At 47.2% G+C, this 25651-nt stretch overlaps 1 protein-coding gene and 1 long non-coding RNA gene across 6 annotated transcripts in view; one reads left to right on the top strand and one right to left on the bottom strand.

Moving 5' to 3' along the window:
• Positions 1 to 2070: 2070 nt before the first annotated feature.
• The window catches only part of LOC137521331 (membrane-spanning 4-domains subfamily A member 4A-like), a 142060-nt gene continuing 118479 nt past the window's right edge, over positions 2071 to 25651 (top strand). For 2 of the 5 annotated variants that reach the window (XM_068240456.1, XM_068240452.1), the window contains exons 1-2: positions 2071 to 2157; positions 23782 to 24035. In XM_068240456.1, the coding sequence (XP_068096557.1) occupies positions 23871 to 24035 (165 nt within the window). In that variant the 5' untranslated portion in view covers positions 2071 to 2157; positions 23782 to 23870. Of the gene's footprint in view, positions 2158 to 19586; positions 19806 to 23755; positions 24036 to 25651 lie in introns of all 5 variants that reach the window. The other 3 variants (XM_068240454.1, XM_068240453.1, XM_068240455.1) reach the window with 3 other exon arrangements.
• LOC137521333 (uncharacterized) lies at positions 19703 to 24381 on the bottom strand. The gene is made up of 3 exons (XR_011022098.1): positions 24108 to 24381; positions 21725 to 21864; positions 19703 to 19780 (listed from the first exon to the last, which is right to left on the bottom strand). It is a non-coding gene; the product is annotated as an uncharacterized lncRNA (long non-coding RNA).

The following is a 25651-nucleotide window of genomic DNA, read 5'->3' as shown; positions in this document are numbered from 1 at the left end:
GGGGGAGCAGGCATGTATGGGGAGCCGTCCTGATGCCCACCGCTCCCTCCGTTCTCCTTTCTACCCCTCCTGTCCTCCTAATTGATTTCCAGGGTCGCCGGAGTCTGGCATAACTGCGCCTGTGCTTGTCCGGCTGTGCACACCATGCCACCGCGGCCGGGAACGCTCTTCGCAAACACATGACATAATTGTGAAGTCAGATGCAGAGCGCTCCTGGACACGGTCGCGTGCTGTAGAACACACGGAACTGGGCCAGCTCAGGGGCAGTGATGCCTGACTCCAATCCGGAAGAAGGTGCCGGAGGGCAATTACAAGGGGGAGAGCGGTGGGCATCAGGATGGTTCCCAATACATGCCTGCTCCTAAGTTTCTCCTATTTACTTAAGCTTTGGTATCCTTCAGGGATGCTCATCCGGATTTTGGATATCCGGGTAAAACGGATATCCAAACTTTTTTTACCCTATCCGATCCGTATTCGAATTCCAGTTTAAAAAAAAAAACGGATAGCTATCTGCAGATATTTGGACGCATGACACGGATATCCGCGGATATTGCAGATATCCGGATTGAAACCAGTTACAAAGATAATATTTCTCCTCCTCCCTCCTCCTCCTCTCTGGTCATGTTTTTTTTCTTCTAGGGATTTGTAGGATGTCAAAAGCAAGCTCACATACTTTGGCCAGGAATCAAACTCAGGTCAACTGCTTGGAAGGCGGCTATGCTCACCACTATACTGCCACACAGTGAATGCTTGTTGTAGGAAAAAGTGGTGTTAAACTTCTTGGAGCAGACTTACTTCCTCCCTCCAAAAGACACACATACATCCTCATAAAATAATTTGCCTTTTGTGTTCAACAGTTGTCCGAAGAGAACCCCAGATAGCCATTTAGCAGCAACTGAGTGCACAGTCTCTGTGGCGCAATTGGTTAGCACATTCGGCTGTTAACCAAAAGGTTGATGGTTCAAGCCCACCCAGGGATGGCCTTGCCTCTTGTGTTCAACAGTTGTCCAAAGAGAAGCCCAGATAGCCATGAAGATTCATCTCTCTCTCTCTAGTAAAGATGGTCACTGCTTTCCGCGGAATTGTATTTCCTGGCGGAAATTGGTCATGGAAGACAAAATCCATGAACAGAGAGGAGGAGGGTGGAGGGAGGAGGTGTTTTTCACCTTCCAAAACGTTTTGAAAGCATTTTAAAGGGCACTTACGTTTTTTCTATCCAGATATCCGAATAGGTCTGATATCCACGGATAATGCGTCCGGATATCCGCGTTCACGCGGATATCTAAAAGGTTAGATTCGGATATCCGAATCGGATCCGGATTTCTGTGTATCCGAATCAATTTGGATTTTAAAAAGTACTATCTGAGCACCCCTGGTATCCTTTAATTCCAATATCTAGATAACCATGGCTTTTCAATGTATGTATCCGGGGGCATATTAAACCCTGATATTTGGGTATCCCAGCAGATTAATTCCGGAATCTAGGGACAACACAAGCGCAATTTCAGTGTTTACCATAGGCACTACATTACTCAGATACGCCCCTGCTGTCTCGGCACATTCTACCCACCTCAATGGTTTTTCCTGTAGTCCCACGAGCAATACAAGGCAGTGGGGGAAAGGTGTGATGAAAGTAGACAGATACTGATAGGGGCTAGACAAAAAGCAGTGGAGGCACAGAGAGAGAGCTGTCAAAAATTGTAGCAAGGGGAGATTTGAGAAACAGGGAAAAAGTGACTGAGGTTTGCAGCTGAGTTTAGGATGGATTTGAGGGTTGCTAGTCGGTTCTCTGGTAGACTGCACAAGAGGTTTTTACAGTGATCCATGCCTGATATGATATGTTGTGTTTTTAATGTCTGAAGGGCCATTTTTTTATTCTTTTAAAGGTAACCTTGTTTTCAAAGAGTGATTACAAACACTGATATATCTAGAAGGATATTTTTATTTTGCATATTCCAGAGTTTTACTTTTCCGGAAGAATACTATTCACAGATCCTGAGAATCGTTGGGTGCCAGGCAGACCACTATGCTCTAGCAGAAAAAGTAAGCTCCACCCTGAGTGTAACGTCACTGGAAATTCCTGTAAACAGCTTCATGATTCTCCCAGAAAGCACAGGAAGACAGACGTTACTGAACTAAGGACGCTGCTTTGAAAAGGTACTACCTCACTGCCACAGAGCCCAGATCTTTCTGCTTGTTATTTAGATGAAATAAGCAAGTCTTGTTATACAGGAAAGTGAAAGAAGAGAGATTAGAAAGAAATGAGAAAGTAACTTTTTTTCAAAGCAATCTGTCACAAAGCAACAAAAATAGGGTAGCTGCTGTTCCTGTCTTTTATAGTGGTCAGGGGTCATACAGTGAAGAGGTATAGCTTTGTATCACTGCACCACACAGTACAATCATGCTGTCACTGGAACACACTAGCACTAACTAATGCTAGCACTGAGGGTAGGGCCAAGTCACAAACTTTAGATGCTGCTGCTTAGACACAAGGCAGCTGCTACTAACCTTATTTAGTGCAGCTTCCAACAATTTATGTAACTAACAACGTATAAAGGCCCAGATTTACCTCACAGGAGCCTATGGGCACAGATGTCCTGGCACTCTAGACTTCAAACTTCAACCAGATATAGGTGCCCACAGCATAGGTTAGCCAGGTCTAGTTGCACCTAGTATCGGTAGCCAGCTATAGGTTCCCCCAGTATAGGTAGCCAGTATAATTGCCCCCAGTATAGGTTAGATAGGCAGGTGTACCTGGTATAGCCCCCAGTATAGGTTTGCTAGGTGGGTGCCTCCAATAAAGGTAGCCAGTATAGCTGTCCCCAGTATAGGTTAGATAGGTAGGTGTCCCCAGTGTAGGTTAGCTAGGTAGATGCCTCCAATATTGGTAGTCAGTATAGTTGCCACCAGTATAGGTTAGATAGGTAGAAGCCCCCAGTATAGATTAGAAAGGTAGGTGCCCCCTGTATATGTTAGATAGGTAGGAGCCTCCAACATAGGTTAGATAGGTAGGTGCTCCCAGTATAGCTTAGATAGGTAGGTGCCCCTAGCAGGGGCGTAGCAATAGGGGGTGCAGAGGTAGCGACCGCATCGGGGCCCTTGGGCCAGAGGGACCCCGAAGGGCCCTTTCTCAAATGCAGTATTAGCTCTCTATTGGTCCTGTGCTGATAATAATCACTTCTATAGATACTTTGAATAGTAGTAATCATTAACAAACTGCTCTCCATTCCCTTCTTGCACCTCTGACACTGTAGTTGCCATTGGCAGGTTTTGGTGCTTCTTATCAATTGTTATGTATAGAGTGCATGGGGGGCCCCAATGTAAAACTTGCATCGGGGCCCACAGCTCCTTAGCTACGCCACTGGCCCCTAGTATAGGTTAGATAGATAGGTGCCCGCAATATAGGTTAGATAGGTAGGTGATCCCCCCATAGGTGATGGAGGGGGAAGCCACAGCCACACTGAGACTCAGCCGCTGGAGGGAAGCCCGACTTCTCTCTGCAAAAGAGGGGGGAGCATGGAGGGGGGCCCTGGTGAGAAGAAGGGGGAAGAAGTCAGGCTCCCTTCCTGCGGCTGAGTCCCAGTGAGGCCTCCCTCAGCGCTCAGGGCGATGGCACGCCTCCCGCACCCCTAGAAACAGGGCTGGTCCTAGCTGTCATTTCTCCCCTACTTTCCTTTTCCGTCATAGGTAGATACAGCTGCCCCTTAGTATTAGGTAGTCAGAAGTACCTCAATATTAAGTAGCTGGAGGTGCCCTTGATTGAAGGGACATCTGGTCAGCAGAATGCCTAAAGCAGGATGAGTAACCTCTCATTTACACTCATCAAGGAAGAAGGGAGGGGGGTGCTCAGGGAGGGGAGTGTGCCTCTCCATCAGCAGGCACCTGTAGGCATGTGCCTACAGTGCCTTATGGTAAATCTGGCTGTTACATTACTAACCTCTCCCCGCAGCCTGTGCCGACTCCTGTAAGGATGCCAGAGGGTAACGATCGCTCGTTACCCTCCAGCCGCCGAGTCCCATGCAGCTCTTCATTCTCACTGCAAGATGGCGGAGAGACACCGACCTGATGGACTTTCAGGTTCGGCGTCTCCCTGTTGCTAGGTGTGCGCGGGCGTGCCTCCTCTCCTTATGTGCAGTGACCAAGGGTGGTACTGCACCCTGATTATTTGAGAACCAGGGTATTTAAACCCTGCGCTCTCATAGATGGATGCTTTTGCATCCCTGATCACAGCCACGCTGTTACCCCCTTTCCCTCTAGACCAGGATTCCCCTTTGGCATTTCCCTGTTGGTTTTCCCTATTGCTGCCAGTCAGCCAGAGCCTGTATTAGCTTACCTAGGATCCCTGCCTGTCAGTCTCCCCTGTCAGTTCCTGTCAGCCTGCGTTCCCTGTTAATCACTCCCCAGCCTGTCATTACCCAGCACTTCCCTGACCTGTCAGTACTTCCCTGCACTGTCAGTTCCGTACCTATCACTTCCCTATCCACTACACTCCCCGGGTTTCCCCCTAGCCTGTCAGTTCCCCTCCGGGAACTCCTCCTGCCATCCCAGGGATTCCTCCAGCCTGCTAGTTGCCTTCCTGGGAACTCCTCCTGCCATCCCAGGGATTCCTCCAGCCTGTCAGTTCCCTTCCTGGGAACTCCTCCTGTCATCTGCAACACCCTGGGGATTCCACCTGCCTGCTAGTTCCCTTCCTGGGAACTTCTCCCATCATCTTCAGCTTCCTGGGATTTCCCTCTGTCTGCCGTTCCCCTCCGAGAACTCCTCCAGTCAACTGTACATATCAGGATTACCCAGCCTGTTTGTTACCCTCCTGGGAACTCTTCCAATCAGCTTCCCACTTCCCGGGATTACCCAGCCTGTCCGTTCTGCTCCTGGGACCCGCACATTCTGCTCCCTTCCCGAGTTTCCCCTGCCTGTCCGCAGTGTTGCCAACCTTTCACATTATCTTTTACTGACAAAGATAAAACATTTACTGACGAAAAAGATTTGTTATTGAGACGAATTGCCGCTCCAAAAAATCAGCGTGGCCGCACAACAGAACATAGGCATGGTCATGGGTGTGGCCAAACATACATGACCTTAGCAGTGGTGTAAGTGGGCCTGCTGGGGAAGTTTGAGCACTTCTGTAGTGTTTCCCCCCAAAACGCACGGTATCTAACAGAATTTTCTCTCCAAAATGCCCATAATCTAACACCATTTCACCCAAAATACCCGTAATCTGGCAGCGCTTTCCCTCAAAAATACATCAAAATGAATACTCAAAAATTAAAGGTAGCCATACATCTAGCAATAATGGGCAGATTCAGCCAAGAGACAAATCTCTCTCTAATTGAATCTGATTAGAGAGAGATCTAACGGCTGCCCATACACCGCAGGCCAATTCCAGATCGATTTCATTCTGAAAACGATTGGGAATCAGCCTTGTGACGCCATATCCTCTGCCTCGACAATGCCCCTCCAAGTCAAATGTGCCTCCAATCCCCACCTCCCAGTTATAGTATACTTTACCTACCTGTGTCCACTGCTGGCTCCATCCGAAATCTGCATACACGTACCGAAGGTGGTTGAGGCAGTAACGTAGGTGCATGTGTGACATCACGCCAGCAACCACATGGGGCACGTGTATGCAGATTTCGGACGGAGGCAGCTGCGGACACGTAAAGTATAGTATACCAAGGGGGTACTTGACTTTGGGGGGACAGCGTTGGGGGTTTCCTTGCCTGTGCTGATGTGGCTTGCCATTACGACTGTACACCCTATCAACTACGACGGCCCTACGTCTATCATGTCCAATCAATACATGCAACCAATTTTTGCCCAAAATTGGACACAATATCGATCAGGCATTCTTTTAACGGCACCAATTTTCATCTGATTGGACAATAATTATGAACTCAGATGGTTGATCGGCCACCAAGTCGATAGATATATGGCCACCTTAAAGCTAGCCATACATCTAGCGATGATAGGCAGATTCGACCAAGAGGCAAATCTCTCTCTGATCGAATCTGATTGGAGAGAGATCTGTCAGCTGCCCATACACCACAGGCCGATTCCCGATCAATTTCATGCTGAAATCACTCGCGATCAGCTGAGCCCACCACGTCCTCCAAGAGTGTGTGTGTGTGTGTATAATGTGTAAATGTGAAGTAATGTTCCTTTATACATTAGCTGTCCTGTGTTGCGTAGCCGTCTGTCTTCCACCGATCTTCAATTATCCTCATACATGTTGCTGGTGTGGCGCATGTGTGACGTCATGTGCCGGCAGTGTCTATGCGGGTAATTAAAGAGAGGCGGTAGACAGATGGATACCACGACACAGGACAGCTAATGTATAAATGCAGCACATTTACACATTACATACACACACATTGTGGGAACAGCGCCGGAGGTTCGTCGCTCCTCCCGATATAGCTTGCCATTACCACCACACACCTGATCAAACAAGTCGACCCTACATCTTACAGCATGACCAGTCAAGTAATGCGACCATGTTCGGCCTGAAATTGGTCGCATTGTTGGTCGAGCATGCACTTTGTGGCACCCATTTTCATCCAATTCCGATTATAATGCTGGGCATACACAATGCATTTTTTCTGCTCGATTCTCCGCTCAATCAATTTTGAAGCTCGATTCTCCACTCGATTCTCTTATTTTCCCCTCGTTTTTCTTATCTTTTTCTATTCACGTCTATGAGAAATCGAGCGGCGAAACGATCAATCGGGAGATCGGACATGTCGAGCCATCTATTTGCGGCAGAAACGAACCATGTATTCCCAGCATAATAATATTCGAATCGGATGGTCGATTGGCCGCCAAGTTGATAGATGTAAAGATACCCAAACTAACCCCAGGTCATGGCTGGTCAGCAGGAGGATATTCGTACAGATCATAAGGCTCCCTTTCCCCATGAGTCCTGTCTGTGTGCTCAGCAGGGTCTCTAGGCAGACCTAACAGACAAGTGAACGCTGGCTAGGTGGGGAAAGGTAAGGGCAGATGAGGAATGCTAGGAGAGACAGTTCACCCTGATCGCAGCACCTGGGTCAGAGCTGCAGCCGGGGGCTGGGAGAGGACACACAGGCAGCAACGACAAGCATGAGACTCAGTCAGCCCAAACCTTTCTGTGATGCATTCAAGGAAGAACTGGCCAGGGTGGAAGGGGTGAGATTTTCCCCCAGGCCTCTCATTTAATGCTTTTGGGCTGGTGCAGTGCCTGGTCCATTTATGTCACCACAAGCATGCCCAATTAACATTTTGACGGATTTTGGGTGGAAATTGGTTGAATGTATCGATCTGAAATGCTGGGAAATCTTGGGCCGTGTGGTTAATCAAGTGCCATAATCTCAAACGATAGACGTGAGAGAAACCCAGGCCATTGTAATTAAAAATGTTTTATTTTCCAGTGCATTTATACTTTACCTGTCACACTGTCCCTCGAGTGTCCTTGCTGCATTTCCCAATTAACTCCCCACGTGACTACCGGCATATAGCACGAGATTGTGATGTCATTTGGGCTGGGGCTACCATGATAATGGGCCTCTAGTTTGTGTTTTACCCTCAGGCCAAAAGGTCTCAGTCCTCCCCTGGATGCATTGCTGGGCTTGACCGGCTGTTGTCACCTGATAGCATCTGTGGCACTTGCTAGCTACACTTTCCTGTGGACACCCTCATCCCCCAGTCCGTGTCTCGTGTGCTAGAAAGAAGGGGTGGAGCTGGAGCCGAACAGGAAGAAAGAGGCTGAGAGGAGGAATGTAACGATTGGTGTCAGCACACAGAGAGAATCTGATTATTGGTGATCTGCAGTATCACCAACAATACAGATATATACCCGATTATTGATGATCTGCAGAATCACCAATAATACAAGTATGACTAACCTCTGGACACCTGATAAAGTGTAAGTGTTTTGGTGCAACAGTAGGCTGTCTCCCGTGGGGCGGGAGACGCAGATAAAATGAAGCATTGACCACCTGAGGAGTGAGGTGGCCCTTGGTTGGGTGTAAACTATCTCCTAGGAAAGGCGATAGAGATAACCTGCGAGCCAGTGATTCCCTGCAATACTGGGAATCAGACTATACTGCAGCCAAAGGACTCCTAAGGGAGAGAGCCCCTGACTGGACTGCCGAGAGGCTTCTCTGAGGAACAGGAGGTCTCTGCAGCTACCTGACACTCGGCTGGGTAGTCTCACAGGTAGTACAGACAGACTGAACACTCAAGGTATGAGTGACAGCCAGAAGGGTCGGCCAGGCCAGGTCGGCAACACACGAGCAGATAAGGTACAGAGACAGAAGGCTGATTCAGTAACCAGGTACAGGCATGGTTTGGCAACAGGTAGGCAGATATGTATAGGTACCGAATCAGAAAGCAGGAGAGAGGTCTAGAGAGCAATTGGTCATAACAGATAATGCCGAGGCCTAGTCTAGAGTGTGAGGTCCGTGGTCTCAACACCCAGGAAGTGGTCTAAAGTATAACACAGCAATGACACAGTATTCCTAAGCTTGGGTGTGAGGTCCTTGGTCACAACACCCTGGAACTGGTCTAAAGTATAACACAGCAATGACACAGTATTCCTAAGCTTGGGTGTGAGGTCCGTGGTCACAACACCCTGGAACTGGTCTAAAGTATAACACAGCAATGACACAGTATTCCTAAGCTTGGGTGTGAGGTCCCTGGTCACAACACCCTGGAACTGGTCTAAAGTATAACACAGGAATGACACAGTATTCCTAAGCTTGGGTGTGAGGTCCGTGGTCACAACACCCTGGAACTGGTATAAAGTATAACACAGCAATGACACAGTATTCCTAAGCTTGGGTGTGAGGTCCGTGGTCACAACAACCTGGAACTGGTCTAAAGTGTAACACAGTAATGACACAAGCGTAATCTGGCTAAGTGTGAATTCCCAGGTCCACCTGGTTCTAACACACTGTGGGATCTGACTAAGGTCTGAGTGCTCACACGTATATATTCGCAACGGCAGACAACCTGAGACTGACCAGCGAGATCTATATATAGTGCAGCGCTCCTCAGCTCCACCCAGCGCTACTCAGCCAATGACAGTCTGCGCTGGGATCAGCTGACCAACCTGATCAGCTGATCCCTCTCCTCCTGGCATAAAGGTCCTGCCTCCCAGCGCGCGCGCGTAGCTCTCCATCTGTGTGCACTAGAAGGCTCAGACAAACCAGACGCATGCTGCTGTGCGGAAACCGCCGGTCTGAACGCGGAGACAGCCGCCCCGCCGCCAGACCGCGCGGCGGCGTCTCCGCAATCCTTTACAAGGAAAAGCTGGCCTGCAGTTGGATGCCTGAGCTGAGGGGCAGGACTGGAGTCTCTCCCTCTGTCAGCTAGCTCTGTTGCTATTAGCTGTGCCTGAAGGATGCCCCAGCTGGCGGTCCTGCCCCCCACTGGGGCACCCTGACTGTTACGGATTTTATCGGCATGCAAAATTAGCTTTATATTTACAGACAATCTATAAATTAATGGACGGTTGGCAATACAGCCTGTCCATTCCCCTCCTGGGAACTCCTCCAGTCAGTATCCTTCCTGAGATTCCCTTTAGGTTAGGCCTTCCTGCTCAGCCAATCCCATCTAGCCTGTCCTGGCCTGATAGCTCTATGGTCTGCTCTGCTCAAAACCCCTCTTATCCAGTCGTGTACCCTCTGTTCTTCCCATCAATGGTGTGGTAGTCCTTGGGGTCGTGACCTGGCAAGCACCAGCAGCAAAGTAGTCCGCCACCCATTAGCGGTTACGGCCCATCATCCCTTGCGGGATGCGCTGATGAAGAGCCGTGCTTGCTTAGATCCCACGCCCTTGGGCTGCTCGCCCCTTGATACCAGTGATGGGATCACTGATCCCCAGTGGTTCGCAAGAACCCTGACACCGGCCCTGAACGTATAACAACCAAGTGAAACATATAGTAACAGCTTGGGAGGCCAGCATCACTGGGAGAGTTAAAGGATCTCTTTCCCTTCTTCAACCTATGAAAATACGCACACAACATTTTTTATGCTGAATTTATCTAAATCTGTTTTCAATACTGTAAACCACATGTGGAGGCCAATAAGATTCTCTAAATCACTGGACAGAAGCAGAGACTACAGAAAAGATCCCCGCAGGGTCTCAGTGCAGGTTGCTGTGCTTGTCCAACAGGGAAGGGTTCTAACAGATCGGAATAGAATTACAGGAAAATTAAATAATTACTTAACGGTAATTTTCCTTTCCTGTTGCCTCCATGGCAGCACAACAGCTGGGTTGCCCCGTCACTCAACCCCCATAGGACAGATTTTCTATATCAAATGCTCAGTGAAAGCAACCAGTATTCTAATTACTCTCTTGCTCCCGAAGGGCCATGGGAGGGTCTGTTGTGCTGCCATGGAGGCAACGGGAAAGGAAAATTGCCGTTAGGTAAGTATTTAATTTTCCGGTAGCCTCCATGTCAGCAGAACAGCTGGGTAGTAACTCTCTACACAGAACAAAATGGGAGGGAACACAATGAATATGCAATCATATTTTATTCGAATGATAAGCCAAATTTAACACTGCTTTCCCAAACTGTGCAGATGGTAATGTAGTCAAATCCAACTTACAGGGAGTGCAGAATTATTTGGCAAGTGGTATTTTTGAGGAATAATTTAATTATTGAACAACAACCATGTTCTCAATGAACCCAAAAAAAACTCATTAATATCAAAGCTGAATATTTTTGAAAGTAGTTTTTAGTTTGTTTTTGTAACGAATGTGGAATCGTCTCCATGGTCAGCGCACCAGACGTGCACTGACGCGGCGGATTTCCTCCACAAGTGTATAATTGAGGACACCCAGGCTAGGTGCTATGCACCCGCAGAGGGCAATTCCCACCGGCAGATAGCGCTGTGGAGTGCAGGCGAACACAGCCGCTGCACAGCCACAGATGCCAAATGGGAATTGTACAGATCTAGGACAAGGTACAATCAGGCAGGGCTGGATAGCCCACAGGAAACAGAGCAAAGGGACAGAACCAATGTGTGCCCACCAAACTAGTTGCCACCCAGCAACGGCGAACACACAACGGCGGAAACGAAGTAGGAAACGCAATCTCAAGAATGGCGATTGCCAATAGCGACACAAGACTGATCAGGACAGAGCACCAGGGTAGCAAAGGCACAGCAAATCATACAAAGAGAAAGATAAGGAAAATAACAAACGCTAGCTGAACATGAACACCGCACTCATTCGCAACAGTGCACGCGTTCGTGCGCGGTCTCCGCGTGTTACGCACAACAGAGACAAACACGCCTAACTAACCAAAGACAGACAAACACGAAACAGAGAACGTGAGCACTTGCTTAACGGTTACCTCACCGAGCCTATAGCAAGCGTTAGAATCAGACAAGACAGACAAACGTGAAACAGGAACTAGGCAGAAAGGATCCACCGCTCTTCCGTCAGAGCAAGTGTGATCCAAGCAGAAACACAGATCAGAAGGATCCACAGCATTAGCTCAAGGCGAGTGCGATCCAGGTAGACAGAACAGAAGGATCCACAGCACTAGCTCAAGGCGAGTGCGATCCAGGTAGACAGAACAGAAGGATCCACAGCACTAGCTCAAGGCGAGTGCGATCCAGGTAGACAGAACAGAAGGATCCACAGCACTAGCGCAAGGCGAGTGCGATCCAGGAAGGCAGAACAGAAGGGGCTACCAGTAACAACCGGTTAGCACCCAGACACACAGAACGACTTCCTATTGACCACCGCTGGGACAGGACAGTAGCAACAGACAAACAAACAGATAAGCAATCCTAACGGCACTAAAGAAACTGCCTAGTGCAGTCCCCAGAGGCCATGTCATTAGTTTTTCTTCTTTTATACTTTCTTGCCAGCCACGCTGTGGAGTACTTGGACGCGTGTGATGGAGCATTGTCCTGCATGAAAATCATGTTTTTCTTGAAGGATGCAGACTTCTTCGTGTACCACTGCTTGAAGAAGGCGTGTTCCAGAAACTGGCAGTAGGACTGGGAGTTGAGCTTGACTCCATCCTCAACCCGAAAAGGCCCCACAAGCTCATCTTTGATGATACCAGCCCAAACCAGTACTCCACCTCCACCTTGCTGGCGTCTGAGTCGGACTGGAGCTCTCTGCCCTTTACCAATCCAGCCACGGGCCCATCCATCTGGCCCATCAAGACTCACTCTCATTTCATCAGTCCATAAAACCTTAGAAAAATCAGTCTTGAGATATTTCTTGGCCCAGTCTTGACATTTCAGCTTGTGTGTCTTGTTCAGTGGTGGTCGTCTTTCAGCCTTTCTTACCTTGGCCATGTCTCTGAGTATTGCACACATTGTGCTTTTGGGCACTCCAGTGATGTTGCAGCTCTGAAATATGGCCAAACTGGTGGCAAGTGGCATCTTGGCAGCTGCACGCTTGACTTTTCTCATTTCATGGGCAGTTATTTTGCACCTTGGTTTTTCCACACGCTTCTTGCGACCCTGTTGACTATTTTGAATGAAACGCTTGATTGTTCGATGATCACGCTTCAGAAGCTTTGCAATTTTAATAGTGATGCATCCCTTTGCAAGATATCTCACTATTTTTGACTTTTCTGAGCCTGTCAAGTCCTTTTTTTGACCCATTTTGCCAAAGGAAAGGAAGTTACCTAATAATTATGCACACCTGATATAGGGTGTTGATGTCATTAGACCACACCCCTTCTCATTACAGAGATGCACATCACCTAATATGCTTAATTGGTAGTAGGCTTTCGAGCCTATACAGCTTGGAGTAAGACAACATGCATAAAGAGGATGATGTGGTCAAAATACTCATTTGCCTAATAATTCTGCACTCCCTGTATAATTTTCAACAAAAGTAGTTTTTGAAGACTAGCTAGCCGACCTACAAATTGTGGCTGCCGAGAATCTTGCCAAACATGCCCACGAAGAGGAAATACCGCTCCTTTGTGGTATTTGCAATTATTTCGTTTGGAGGAGATTCCCCCAGGTTCTTGTAAGCTCTTTTGATTGTATTAGTTAACCATGAAGCCATGGTTCTAATAGTCGTTGCTTTTCCTTTTTATGACCTGTTGGTAACACAAACAGTTGTTCTGAGTCTCTGAAAACATTAGTTCTCTTTAAATATTCCTGGATTATTGAAGGTACACATATTGGTAATGTCCATATTGGTAATATCCATCCATGTCCATTCTGCATTCATATGAAAAGGAGTGACAACTTTAGGCAAGAACCTTTGAATAGGTCTGACAACAATGCCATCATTAAACAAAGTCAAGTTGTAACGATCGGTGTCAGCAACCAGAGAGAGAATCTGATCCTTGGCGATCCGCAGTATCCCCAAGAATACAGATATACCCGATTATTGAGGATCTGCGGAATCGTCAATAATCAGATATGTCTAACCTCTAGACACCTGAGAGAGTGTAAGTGTTTGGTGCAAAAGTAACAACTCTGAGTGGAGACCACCAGAGGAGCTGGCGGCCTAAGACTCATGAGGAATTCACCCCTGACGGTGGGTGATATTCCTGTAGCCTGTGGACCCCTGGGCGAGGGACCGAGACTGGGTTGCAGGAAGCCCTGCTGCTAATATGCAAGGTTTTGCCCTGAACTGGGCTAACGTAACACAGTAATAGCAATACTAGTCTGGAGCATAACATAAATGATAATACAATTCCCTAGTCTTGGGTGTGAGTTCCGTGATCATCAACACCCTGGAACTAGTCTGGAGTATAACATAAATGACAATACAGTTCCCTAATCTTGGGTGTGAGGGCCTTGATCTCAACACCCTGGAACTATGCTAGAGAATACACAGAAGATACACAGTATTCCTAGTCTGGGGTGTGATGGCCTTGATCTCAACACCCTGGAACTGGTCTAACAAATAATACAATTCAATTAGTACTTTAAGCTATCAACAGAATCTGGCTAAGTGTGAATTCCCAGGTCCACCTAGTTCAAACACACTGTAAGGATCTGACTATGGTCTGAGTGCCTTCACGTAAGTGTTAGCAATGGCAGACAACCAGCAACTGACAAGCAGCAGAATATATAGTTGCTGGACTCTGTCGCCCCGCCCGAGCCATTCAGCCAATCATGAGTCCTGCAGGAATCAGCTGATCTTCCTGATCAGCTGACACTTCCCCTGCTGGTATAAAGGCCCTGAGTTTAGGCCCGCGTGCGCGTAGCTCTCCATCTGCCTATGTGCACTAACTGACCCAGCCACACCAAGCACACGCTGCTGCATGCAAACCGCCGCGTTGGACGCGGAAACAGCCGCTTTGCTGTTAGGACATGCGGCGGCTTTTCCGCATTCCACCATACTACCTGACGCGTGTCTATGCGTGCAAAGTGCCGTGTTGGACGCGGAGTCAGCCGCCTTGCTCTTGGCACATGCGGCGGCTTTTCCGCGTTTTCTCCCAGTACCCCCCCCCCCCCCCCTGAGGAGTGGACTCCAGGCATCTCCTTCCTGGCTTTCCAGGATGTAAGTTAGAGAATTTCCTCTTTATCTCATACTCAGGCCGGCCATCAATCAACCCAGGGAGGGAGGGAGTGGAATCCACATGCAGCGCTGACCCGGGCAGGGATACAGAAAATGATTTCTTGTCAGCCTGTTTTTTCGGTGGTAGAATGGTTTTGGGCCCAAAACCCCGGTCTAAAGCGTCTGCTTTGGGGCTTTTGCTATCAGATTTATGCATGAGAGGTAACCGTTAGGAACCGGAACCATTAAAAATATCTGTACACTGTCCTGCCTTTCCTGCGACCTGTATCTTGGTTTTATCCACCTCACCCTTCTTCAAACAGTGCTCATGACAATGGGCTGACCTGTTCAGTAGCTGTCCTGAAGCCCAGTCAATCCGCGGAGAGTGAAGTTGCAACCAGGGCATACCGAGAACAACAGCAGAGCCTTTCATCGGCAGGACCAGGAACTGTAAACTCTCTTCATGCAATGCCCCTAAACAACATGACAGTAGGGGGTTCTGGGAAAGAAACTGGGCACTGCGCAATGGAGAGTCATCCACTGCAGTGACCGAAATCTGCCATTCGGGTGCAGATAACGGTATCCCCAGGCTTTTGGCAAAATCATAATCTATGAGGTTCGCTGACGAACCCGAGTCCACCATGGCTTCTGCGGACTTGGTCCGACCTTCCCACGTAACTGAACAAGGAAGGATCAGCCGACCATCGTTCAGGGATGAACCCTGCTCACCTATGGTTTTGACTAATCCTAGGCGATAGCATTTGTCTGGCCTAGTGGAACCATGTAAAGCGTTCCTCTTTGGGCTCCTGCGACTCTTTTCCCCCAGACTCAACCTTGTGTACCCAATCTGCATAGGTTCCCCTGGAGGTGAGGGAGACCGAGAAGAGTCGTGTAAGATAGACCTTCTGGCCACTCTACCACGAACCTGTCTCTGGTGGCGCAAACGGCGATCTATCTGTATGGCCTAAGAGATTGCCTCATCCAATGATTCAGGCTCAGGATGGCCTATCATTACCTCATGAATAGTATCTGACAATCCGGTCAAAAAACAGTTTAGGAGGGCGAATGCGTCCCATCTAGCCGAGACTGCCCACCTCCTGAACTCCGCAGCATAATTCTCCACCGGACCTTTGCCCTGATGCAGAAGCCTGAGCTTCCATTCAGAAGTCGAGGCGATGTCTGGGTCATCGTAAATCATAGCCATAGCCTTAAAAAATTCATCGACCAAGGTGAGGGCCTGATGCCCAATAGGAAGACCATGTGCCCAGGTCTGGGAATCCCCTGACAACAGAGTCTTAATGAACGTAATTCTCTGTGCCTCGGTTCCAGGCGAATTAGGCCTTAACTAGCAGTGGCTGGATAGTGTAATGGTTAAGGGCTCTGCCTGTGACACAGGAGACCAGGGTTCAAATCTTGGCTCTGCCTGTTCAGTAAGCCAGCACCTATTTCAGTAAGGAGTTTCTTGGGCAAGTCTCCTTAACACTGCTACTGCCTACTGAGTGCGCTCTAGTGGCTGCCTCGCAAGCGCTTTGAGTCCGACAGGAGAAAGGCGCTATACAAATACAAATACTGCCATTATTAACTCAAAGTATGATAACACTCTATTTCTAAAGTTCCGAAAGTCAGATCTGTCGCCAGAAAATTTTTCAGGCACGGACATACGGATGTCCGTAACTAGAGGAGATCGCACTGAGTTCACAGCTGATTGAAGTTCCTGAATAGCTCCAAATATCTGACATATCTGGGTCTGTTGGTTTAAAACTGCCGCGGAAAGTTGGTTTACCGCGGTGGTCAGGACTTCAACATGGCTATACAGTGCGTCCATTTGAGTTCGGTCTGCCATTCTGTAACGATCGGTGTCAGCAACCAGAGAGAGAATCTGATCCTTGGCGATCCGCAGTATCCCCAAGAATACAGATATACCCGATTATTGAGGATCTGCGGAATCGTCAATAATCAGATATGTCTAACCTCTAGACACCTGAGAGAGTGTAAGTGTTTGGTGCAACAGTAACAACTCTGAGTGGAGACCACCAGAGGAGCTGGCGGCCTAAGACTCATGAGGAATTCACCCCTGACGGTGGGTGATATTCCTGTAGCCTGTGGACCCCTGGGCGAGGGACCGAGACTGGGTTGCAGGAAGCCCTGCTGCTAATATGCAAGGTTTTGCCCTGAACTGGGCTAACGTAACACAGTAATAGCAATACTAGTCTGGAGCATAACATAAATGATAATACAATTCCCTAGTCTTGGGTGTGAGTTCCGTGATCATCAACACCCTGGAACTAGTCTGGAGTATAACATAAATGACAATACAGTTCCCTAATCTTGGGTGTGAGGGCCTTGATCTCAACACCCTGGAACTATGCTAGAGAATACACAGAAGATACGCAGTATTCCTAGTCTGGGGTGTGATGGCCTTGATCTCAACACCCTGGAACTGGTCTAACAAATAATACAATTGAATTAGTACTTTAAGCTATCAACAGAATCTGGCTAAGTGTGAATTCCCAGGTCCACCTAGTTCAAACACACTGTAAGGATCTGACTATGGTCTGAGTGCCTTCACAAACACAGACAAACAAACAAACACAGAACACTTATATCGCGCTTTTCTCCTGGCGGACTCAAAGCGCCAGAGCTGCAGCCACTAGGACGCGCTCTATAGGCAGTAGCAGTGTTAGTGAGACTGGCCCAAGGTCTACTACTGAATAGGTGCTGGCTTACTGAACAGGCAGAGCCGAGATTCGAACCCTGGTCTCCTGCGTCAGAGGCAGAGCCCTCAACCATTACACCATCCAGCCACGTAAGTGTTAGCAATGGCAGACAACCAGCAACTGACAAGCAGCAGGATATATAGTTGCTGGACTCTGCCGCCCCGCCCGAGCCATTCAGCCAATCATGAGTCCTGCAGGAATCAGCTGATCTTCCTGATCAGCTGACACTTCCCCTGCTGGTATAAAGGCCCTGAGTTCAGGCCCGCGCGCGCGTAGCTCTCCATCTGCCTATGTGCACTAACAGACCCAGTCACACTAAGCGCATGCTGCTGCATGCAAACCGCCGCGTTGGACGCGGAAACAGCCGCTTTGCTGTCAGGACATGCGGCGGCTTTTCCGCATTCCACCATACTACCTGACGCGTGTCTATGCGTGCAAACTGCCGCGTTGGACGCGGAGTCAGCCGCCTTGCTCTTGGCACATGCGGCGGCTTTTCCGCGTTTTCTCACACAAGTAAGGTTCTTTACAACAGATGGCCTGAATTTCCGAAAACTCTGGCAGCTGACGCTATAGCCGTCAGGAATACCGCCTTGTGAGTTAAATTAACTAAGGAGCATTGCTCACATGGTATAAAAGGTGGTTTAGTTAAGTTATTCAGGACTAGTGACAAATCCCATTTAGGGAAGAAGTCCTTTCTAGGAGGTGCTATTTTTAAAACAGCTTTAAGAAATTGCTGCACAGCTGAACATTTTGCCCAGCTCACTCCGGGGACTGCTGATATTGCAGAAACTTGCGATCTTAACGTGTTGTAACTTAACTTCAGTCCATGTGCCAAAGACTCCATACTACTGTAGCTATGGTGGAGGCTATCAAACCAAGAAACCTTAGAAATTGCCTTGCTTGCATCAAAGTTTATTTTCATCCACTGAACTGCTAGATTCAAAATGAGCAGTGCTTTTTCTTTTACCTTACTATGTTTTAAGACGTGTCAAAATCGGCTCCTATGAATCATTCTTCTTGTAGGGACTAGTTGGCTTTTTTCACAAATTATAAGCCACCCCATTTTTGAAGTATCGACAAAGCTAATTCGCGGTCTTTTATCAACGGACTTTCCGTGCTTGCTAGAAGTAAGATGTCGTCCAAATAATGGAATATGCGCACTTCTTTTAGTCTGATAATTGATATTGTTGCTTGAGGAACTTTTGTGAACGTCCTGGGAGAGGTGGAGAGACCGAAAGGGAGAGCTTTGAACTGGAAATGTAGGTTTGCAAAGTGTAATCTGAGAAATTTTCTGTACTTTCTGTGTATTGAAATGTGTAAGTATACGTCTTTTAGATCTATTGATAACATGATGGGCTTGATTCACTATGCAGCCCTAAGTATTAGCGCCACAGCGCTAAGCGGGTTTTCCTGCAGTAAATGGTCGTGTGCGCATTAATATGCACGTAAATAGTTGTGTGAATAAAATAAGTACCGATCACGCATAGCGGGTGTGGCGAAAATGTTGCATGGTGCGCCATTAGCGTCACACTGTTCACACGGACGATGCACCGTTTAGCGCGCAAAGGTGAATTACTGTGCGAACGGTGAGATGTTAACGGCGCACCATGCAATGTTTTTGGCGCGTGATCGGTACTAACTTTGTGCGCCCAAACTCTTTAGGCGTGCTAACTAAGTTAGCGCTGAATAGTGAATCAAACCCAAAATCTCCTGGTTGTATCAAGGACATTATGGATTGTAATGATTCCGTTTTGAATTTTTGAAGTAATATTGACTGATTGAGATTCCGAAGAGCTATTACTGGTCTCCAATCCTTCGCTTTCTTTTGTACTAGGATAATTCTAGAATATACTCCCTTAAATCTCTCTTTTCGAGGTACAACCTCTACAGCATTTTGAGACACTAGGGCTATCAGATATTGAAACATGCATTCTTTTTTGTTTTACACTCTTGGTACCTCTGTCTTCACAAACAGCTCTTGAGGAATTCTTTTGAAAATTCAACAGTGGCCTTCCTTTATCGTGTTTAACATCCACGGGTCTTCTACAGACTCCACCCACACTCAACTGAACATCAATAAACGTGCTCCTACTTGGCAAGCATGGGTGGGCTTACCCTCAAAAAGACTTCAATTGAAGTTGTCTCTCTCTATCCATTTCTTCTCTCACTGCTTTACGTATCAGATCTAAAGCTTCTGAAGACTCCTGATCTCTTTGTCTGCATGACTCTTTGAAGCACATTTCACACAGCTTTTTGTCCAGCAAGGTTTCGTTATCACATGCCCAACACTGTTTTTGTGTCTGTGTCTTTGGGGAAGGAGATCAGACTATTGCTAAGCTTTGTTGATCTCTCCTTGAATGGTCTGATAATCTTCTTCTTCCTCTCTGCTTCTTCTTCTAGATCGAGATCAGGAAGCTCTTCTTTCCGAATAACGATTCCTGCCTGAAAAAGTTAGTGTTTTAGCTGCCACATTGAAATTAGTCTGTTAGGAAACCAACCAACAGAAGTTCAACTCACTGCGTGATCTTGATCTTGAATAATACTCTTTATCCTTTCTTTTATCCCTCAAATTATGAGGCTTCACTCTTGTAGAGCTGCAGAGAATCAAGATTGACATAGGTAAGTTTTTGCCTTTCCTTTGTCTTTCCTTTTAAAAACAGAAAACAACTCTCCTTTTTGTTTTGGTCGCAGCCATTACCTGTGATAGAACTAGCCAAAAAACTATATTGCATTGACAGAGCAAACAAGATATCATATATTGTAAAAAGATACAATACTATTACTTCCCCTTTACATTTCTAGTCCTACCTACAACAAGTAATCCCTCTAATGTTGGAGCTACGTCTCCGACATCTGCGCTCGGAGAGAGCGAAGATCTACTGCCTTAAATAGGTTATGCCCTCCCCTCCGCTCCACGCATGCCCAGAGCGGACTTCCGCCCACACAAGGCATGGCGCTACCCAACATGTAAGGGCATACCGCCCCTTCGCGAGGAGGAGACGGTGCAACCCACTCATTGCGTATATGAGGAGGAACATGATGCGCACGTACGCCCTAGGGAATCGCCGGAAACAGCATGGACGCCGCAATCTGGAGCTCTGAAATACTGGGTAAGAAGGGAGATGGGGAAAACGGACTAATCCTACCAAGGAAAGAAAATAGATAAAAATCAGAAAGCCCTGCACCCCCCACACAACAGCCACATTGTGAGCAGAAAAACGGGTGGCCTTTTGACCAACAGGCGAAGTACAGCTGTAAAGGAGCATTTAGCATCCTAATCAGTGTCTTCCCCCTGGAAAGAAATATGATGTCCTGAGGGAGGACAAAAAAAAGAATACCGGTCGCAGTCACTGAGCATTTGATATAGAAAATCTGTCCTATGGGGGTTGAGGGGCGGGGCAACCCAGCTGTTGTGCTGACATTGAGGCTACAAGAAAAAAAAGGATAATGAGAGGAGGTATTACTGTTTCTCTTGATGGGGTGATTTAAAATTTCGGCCGCTGTTTTACTATAATTACAACAAATAAGATTTGTAAGAACAATATTTGTTTCATTCCTAGAAGAAGCAGGTCAGATGTGATCTGGTATACAGTAGTACAGTACTGCCTATTTGCTTGTACTTTATAAATATCCTTGTGGCCTTCAAAGAGCAGTTTATTATTATTTTGATGTGTGACAAAAGAACAGTGCTTAACCACTTGATGACCCACCCTTTACCCCCCCTTAAGGACCAGCGCTGTTTTGAGTGATCTGTGCTGGGTGGGCTGTGCAGCCACCAGCACAGATCAGCGTGCAGGCAGAGAGATCAGATTGCCCCCCTTTTTTCCCCCCTATGGGGATGATGTGCAGGGGGGGTCTGATCTCTCCTGCCTGCCTGGGTGTTGCGGGGGGGGGCACCTCAAAGCCCCCCTCCGTGGCGAAATCCTCCCCCTCCCTCTCCTACCTGCCCCCCCCCCCCCCCCCCGGCGATCGAGGCTGCACAGGACGCTATCCGTCCTGTGCAGCCAGTGACGGGACGTCCCCTGTCACATGGCGGCGATCCCCGGCCGCTGATTGGCCGGGGATCGCCGATCTGCCTTACGGCGCTGCTGCGCAGCAGCGCCGTACAAATGTAAACAAAGCGGATTATTTCCGCTTGTGTTTACATTTAGCCTGCGAGCCGCCATCGGCGGCCCGCAGGCTATTCACGGAGCCCCCCGCCGTGATTTGACAGGAAGCAGCCGCTCGCGCGAGCGGCTGCTTCCTAATTAATCAGCCTGCAGCTGGCGACGCAGTACTGCGTCGCTGGTCCTGCAGCTGCCACTTTGCCGACGCACGGTATAAGCGTGCGGTCGGCAAGTGGTTAACACAATAAAGGCCCGTACCCACTACGCAATCTCGCAATGTGGGTACAGGAGCGCAATCACATGAACGACGTTTAGCTATGCACAGCAATAACAACTGTCATTGCGGATTCGATCTGTAAGCTCCCCAGCGACTGCAAAGTACCGCAATCATTTGACTTCCCATTCACGCCCGCCATCTGACGTCATGTGTACCTGCTGGCCGGAAGATGGATTGTGGAGTGCTCGTTCTCAGGGGGACGTTGCTGGATCCATCTTCCTCTGTCTGGTGGTGAGCCGATCACTCAGTGCAGAGCAGCCATTTATACACAGACTGGTCCTTAAGATTCTACAGCCTGAAGACACAGAAAACACTAACTGAAGCTCTGTCTCGTTTCCTGTTTTAGGCATACGTACTTCTTTTGTTTTACATTTAAGGCTGGGCCTAATAACGAGAAATAAGTTGACTGAGCTGCTCCACTTTGCCCTCAATTCTGGTAGCAATGTACGGTAAATATTTTTTTGTTGGTAACATACCTCATGTGGTATTTTGCTCTTTTTTTTTTAGCAATTCTGAAAGATTTTTCCACATTTCCGAACATGCAGTAGAACATCCGGAAAATGCATTAAAGAAAACCTGCAACTTTAAAAACCTCCCCTTGGGGGTACTCACCTCTGGTGGGGGAATCCTCCAGATCCTATTGAGGCTTCCCCCGTCCTCCTCGGTCCCACTGCGGTGGCGATAAAGCTCCCCGAACAGCAGGGATGTAAAGATTTACCTTCCCGGCTCCAGCGCAGGCGCAGTATCGTCTCGCCGCCTCAGAGATAGGTGGAAATAGCCGATCGCTGTCAGGCCGCTCTACTGCACAGGCGCAAGTCTCCTGCGCCTGCGCAGTAGAGTGGACCCGATGGAGATTGGCTATTTTTGCCTATCTCCGTGCGGAGAGCCGCAATACCGCCCCCGCTGGAGCCAGGAAAGTTAAATAAATCAGCGCTTGTCAGGCTTGTCCAGGGAGGATTCCGGAACACTTCGGGGGAGCCAGCGCTGGACTGCCTGCAGCTACAGGGGTGGGGGAAGCCTCATTGGGACCTTGAGGCTTCCCCCTCTCGAGGTGAGTACCCCCAAGGGGAACTTTTTTTGTTACAGGTTCTCTTTAAGTGGGGTAAAAAGTGGGGTATTTCAGCGGTAAGCATGCGGTAAATAAATAATAGTAGTCTTTAATTGTCTTCCATAAGCTAGGATAGTCTTTGGAAGATGTCTTTTTTTTTTTTTTTTTGAGGGAAGGAAGGTGTATTTGATTATGTAGCAACCTATGAAAAGTTAGATAGGCATCCCCTATAAAAAAAATCCAGTAAATATTTGGAGTTTTATTTCTATTCTTCATTACATTTTATTTCTATTCTATTACACAGCCTGAATAGGAACCCCACTACAAACTGCAAAATGCATGCAAATTGACTTTACCACCAGGTACAGGCAGGGCTTAAACTGGCTGCTTATGTGCTAACATGCCCGCTAATTTCCATAAGAATAGCGATTTTTGGTAAAATGAATGCAAATTACCGCACAAATTGCAACATAGTTTACCACATATGGTAATTCATGACTAAAATTTACCACATGCGGTAAAACATGACTAAAATCTACCAGAATTGCTAAATGTCATTACTGCATGCAGTAAATTATTAACATACATGTGGTAGTTTGCTTGAAACCCCTACCAGAATTGAGGCCTTTGTGTATTTGTTTTTTTTTTTGCATCTGCTAGGGCAGTGTTTCTCAACATTTTATCGGTATGTACCCCTTTTAAACCCTGTATTCACCAACTACCCCCTAGCATTGTAAACATTATCACAAGTACCCCTTGACAAATATATATTTAATCGTAGTACATGATAATTGGTTGTAAACAATTTCTAAGCATTTACTATTGCTTTTAATTAGCTAAAATACTAATTTGGTATTGTTTAAATAAGATTTATCATTTTCTAAAACTCTAAGGCCCATATGCAATTCATTTTTATTTTTTCTCCTGAGTTTTCTCCTAGGTGATATTTTTAAATTTGTAATGAAAATGCCATTTAAACCCCCAGCAAGCAAGAAAATACTCAAAATAGGTTTGATCGTACTCTTTTATCTAATTTGTGGTACTTTTTCAATTGCAGAGTGCTAGAAAGTTAATGTAATAGAAAATGAAAAATTATCTCCTAGGAGAAAACTCAGGTGAAAAAGTTAATTGCATATAGGCCTAAATGTGTTATTCTTTGTTAAGTATATCAAGCCTGAGTTCCCCCTGGAAACATCAGAAGTACCCCCTGGGGTAAGCATACTACACGTTGAGAATCTAGGAGCTACGGAATCATGTCAACAGCTAAGGCAGACCTAAGAAACACTGATGACATCCCTGAAGCAAACACACAAGTTATTCAGTTTGGGTTGCCTGATGGACGACTGGTGCAAAATGTATCAAGTGATCTTCCCAAGCCACTTCATAAGTTCTATCAAGGAGAGCCTGAAGCTCTTGGGGTAAGCCAGTCCTTAAATAGCAATATATGTAGATTTAATTGTTCTGACATTTTATATTTTATGTCTCTTCACCTTTCTGAGCACAGGAGGCAGGAGTTGTGTCTGAGCATATAGAGCACCTAAAATGAATCTTTGGTGGTGGTGACATCCTCCAACAAAAGCATGCTTTGTTTTGTTCGTTTTTTTGCTATCTAGTTTTCCCCTCCTCCTGATACAGGTACAGTAAAGCTGCAGTGATATGAAACTAATTCAGGTGTTAATTGTGGAGCTCAGCTCTCTTGTGCCTTCTTGGTCAGGCTACACCCGATCACTCCTGACCCCCTCTTCTCTGCTAAATCATCTTGTCATCACTTGTGTGATACTATTAGAAATATGGCAGTTCAGGAAATATGGCAGTTCAGGAAATATGACAGTTCGGGAACGCATTTGCATATGTGTGTTTGTGTCGGGTTTTTCTTATTTACAGCAATTGGTGAATGTGCTCACCTTAGGTAGGTTTGTCTAGGGTCAGATATTCTTTAGGGCTCTTTCAAATGAATGGCTGACAGCAGCATACCTATTGCAACTGCTTGACAGCCCCTCGAGTTTATGTGCAGGGCGCTTGCAGCTGGCTGCAATTATCCATCATTATCCATCACTTGAGGTGATCAGTGCATGTGCATCCCAGACAGCCCTGGTCATGACATGCAGCAGTTTTTACCGAGCAGTAGCTTAAGACGGGACAGATAGAGGGTATAAAAATGGCACCACATTGACTTACATTATATAATGCTATTTAGCGTTATAACTGTTAAAAAATGGCGCATGCAGGGTGACTTACACTTATAACGCTAATACCATTATAAGTGTTAAGAAATGCGGGGGGGGGGGGGCTAGTATTAGGCAGGGGGGGGGAAGTAAGATTAGGTGGAGGGAAGATGTGTGCATAGGCATACATTACCTTGTCCCACCGATCACTTCCTAGTTAGTTTACAGGAGCCCTGCAGCCAGCCAATCACCATGAGGGGACTGAAGCCACAAAGTATTGGCTGGCGTCAGGACTACAGTAAACTAACTGAGTAAGTGAAGGAGCGATCGGCGGTACAAGGTAATGTATGCCTAAGTACACATCCTTCCTCCAGCTAATCCTACTCCCTCCACCCCTGCTGCCTAATACCAGCACCTCAACTTTCAATTGTGACTGCACCAATGGGTCAAGACGTGCAGTGATCACCCCTGGAGTGCACAGGGATCAGTATTAAATCAGTTGTCAGGATCCGCACCGTCTAAAATAGTAGTTTATTTATAGCTCATTTAAAATCCAAGGCAGGCATGAAAAGTGTGTGCCGGGTCACCATGACGCACGGCATTTCAGAACAAAGTTCCTCCTTCAGATAGTATCGGAACACACTCGTATTGCTAAACCAAACAGCCTGTCATTTATACTACAATGGAGGACCTGATGGAGAGCTGTGAAAGCTTGTCCCATTTGCATAAATACATATTCATTAAAGAGAACCTAAGGCCGGGTTCTAGGAATGAAATCCCAATACAGAGGCTGGGTCTGCCTAAAGAGCCCAGCCTCTGTTGCTATTTAGATTCCCCCAAAGCCCCCCTGCGCTCAGCGAGACCCGCAT

The sequence above is a fragment of the Hyperolius riggenbachi genome, chromosome 6, assembly GCF_040937935.1.
Source record: "Hyperolius riggenbachi isolate aHypRig1 chromosome 6, aHypRig1.pri, whole genome shotgun sequence".
Taxonomy (NCBI): domain Eukaryota; kingdom Metazoa; phylum Chordata; class Amphibia; order Anura; family Hyperoliidae; genus Hyperolius; species Hyperolius riggenbachi.
The sequence above is the reverse complement of the archived record's forward strand: the minus strand, read 5'-3'. Positions and strand labels throughout refer to the sequence as shown.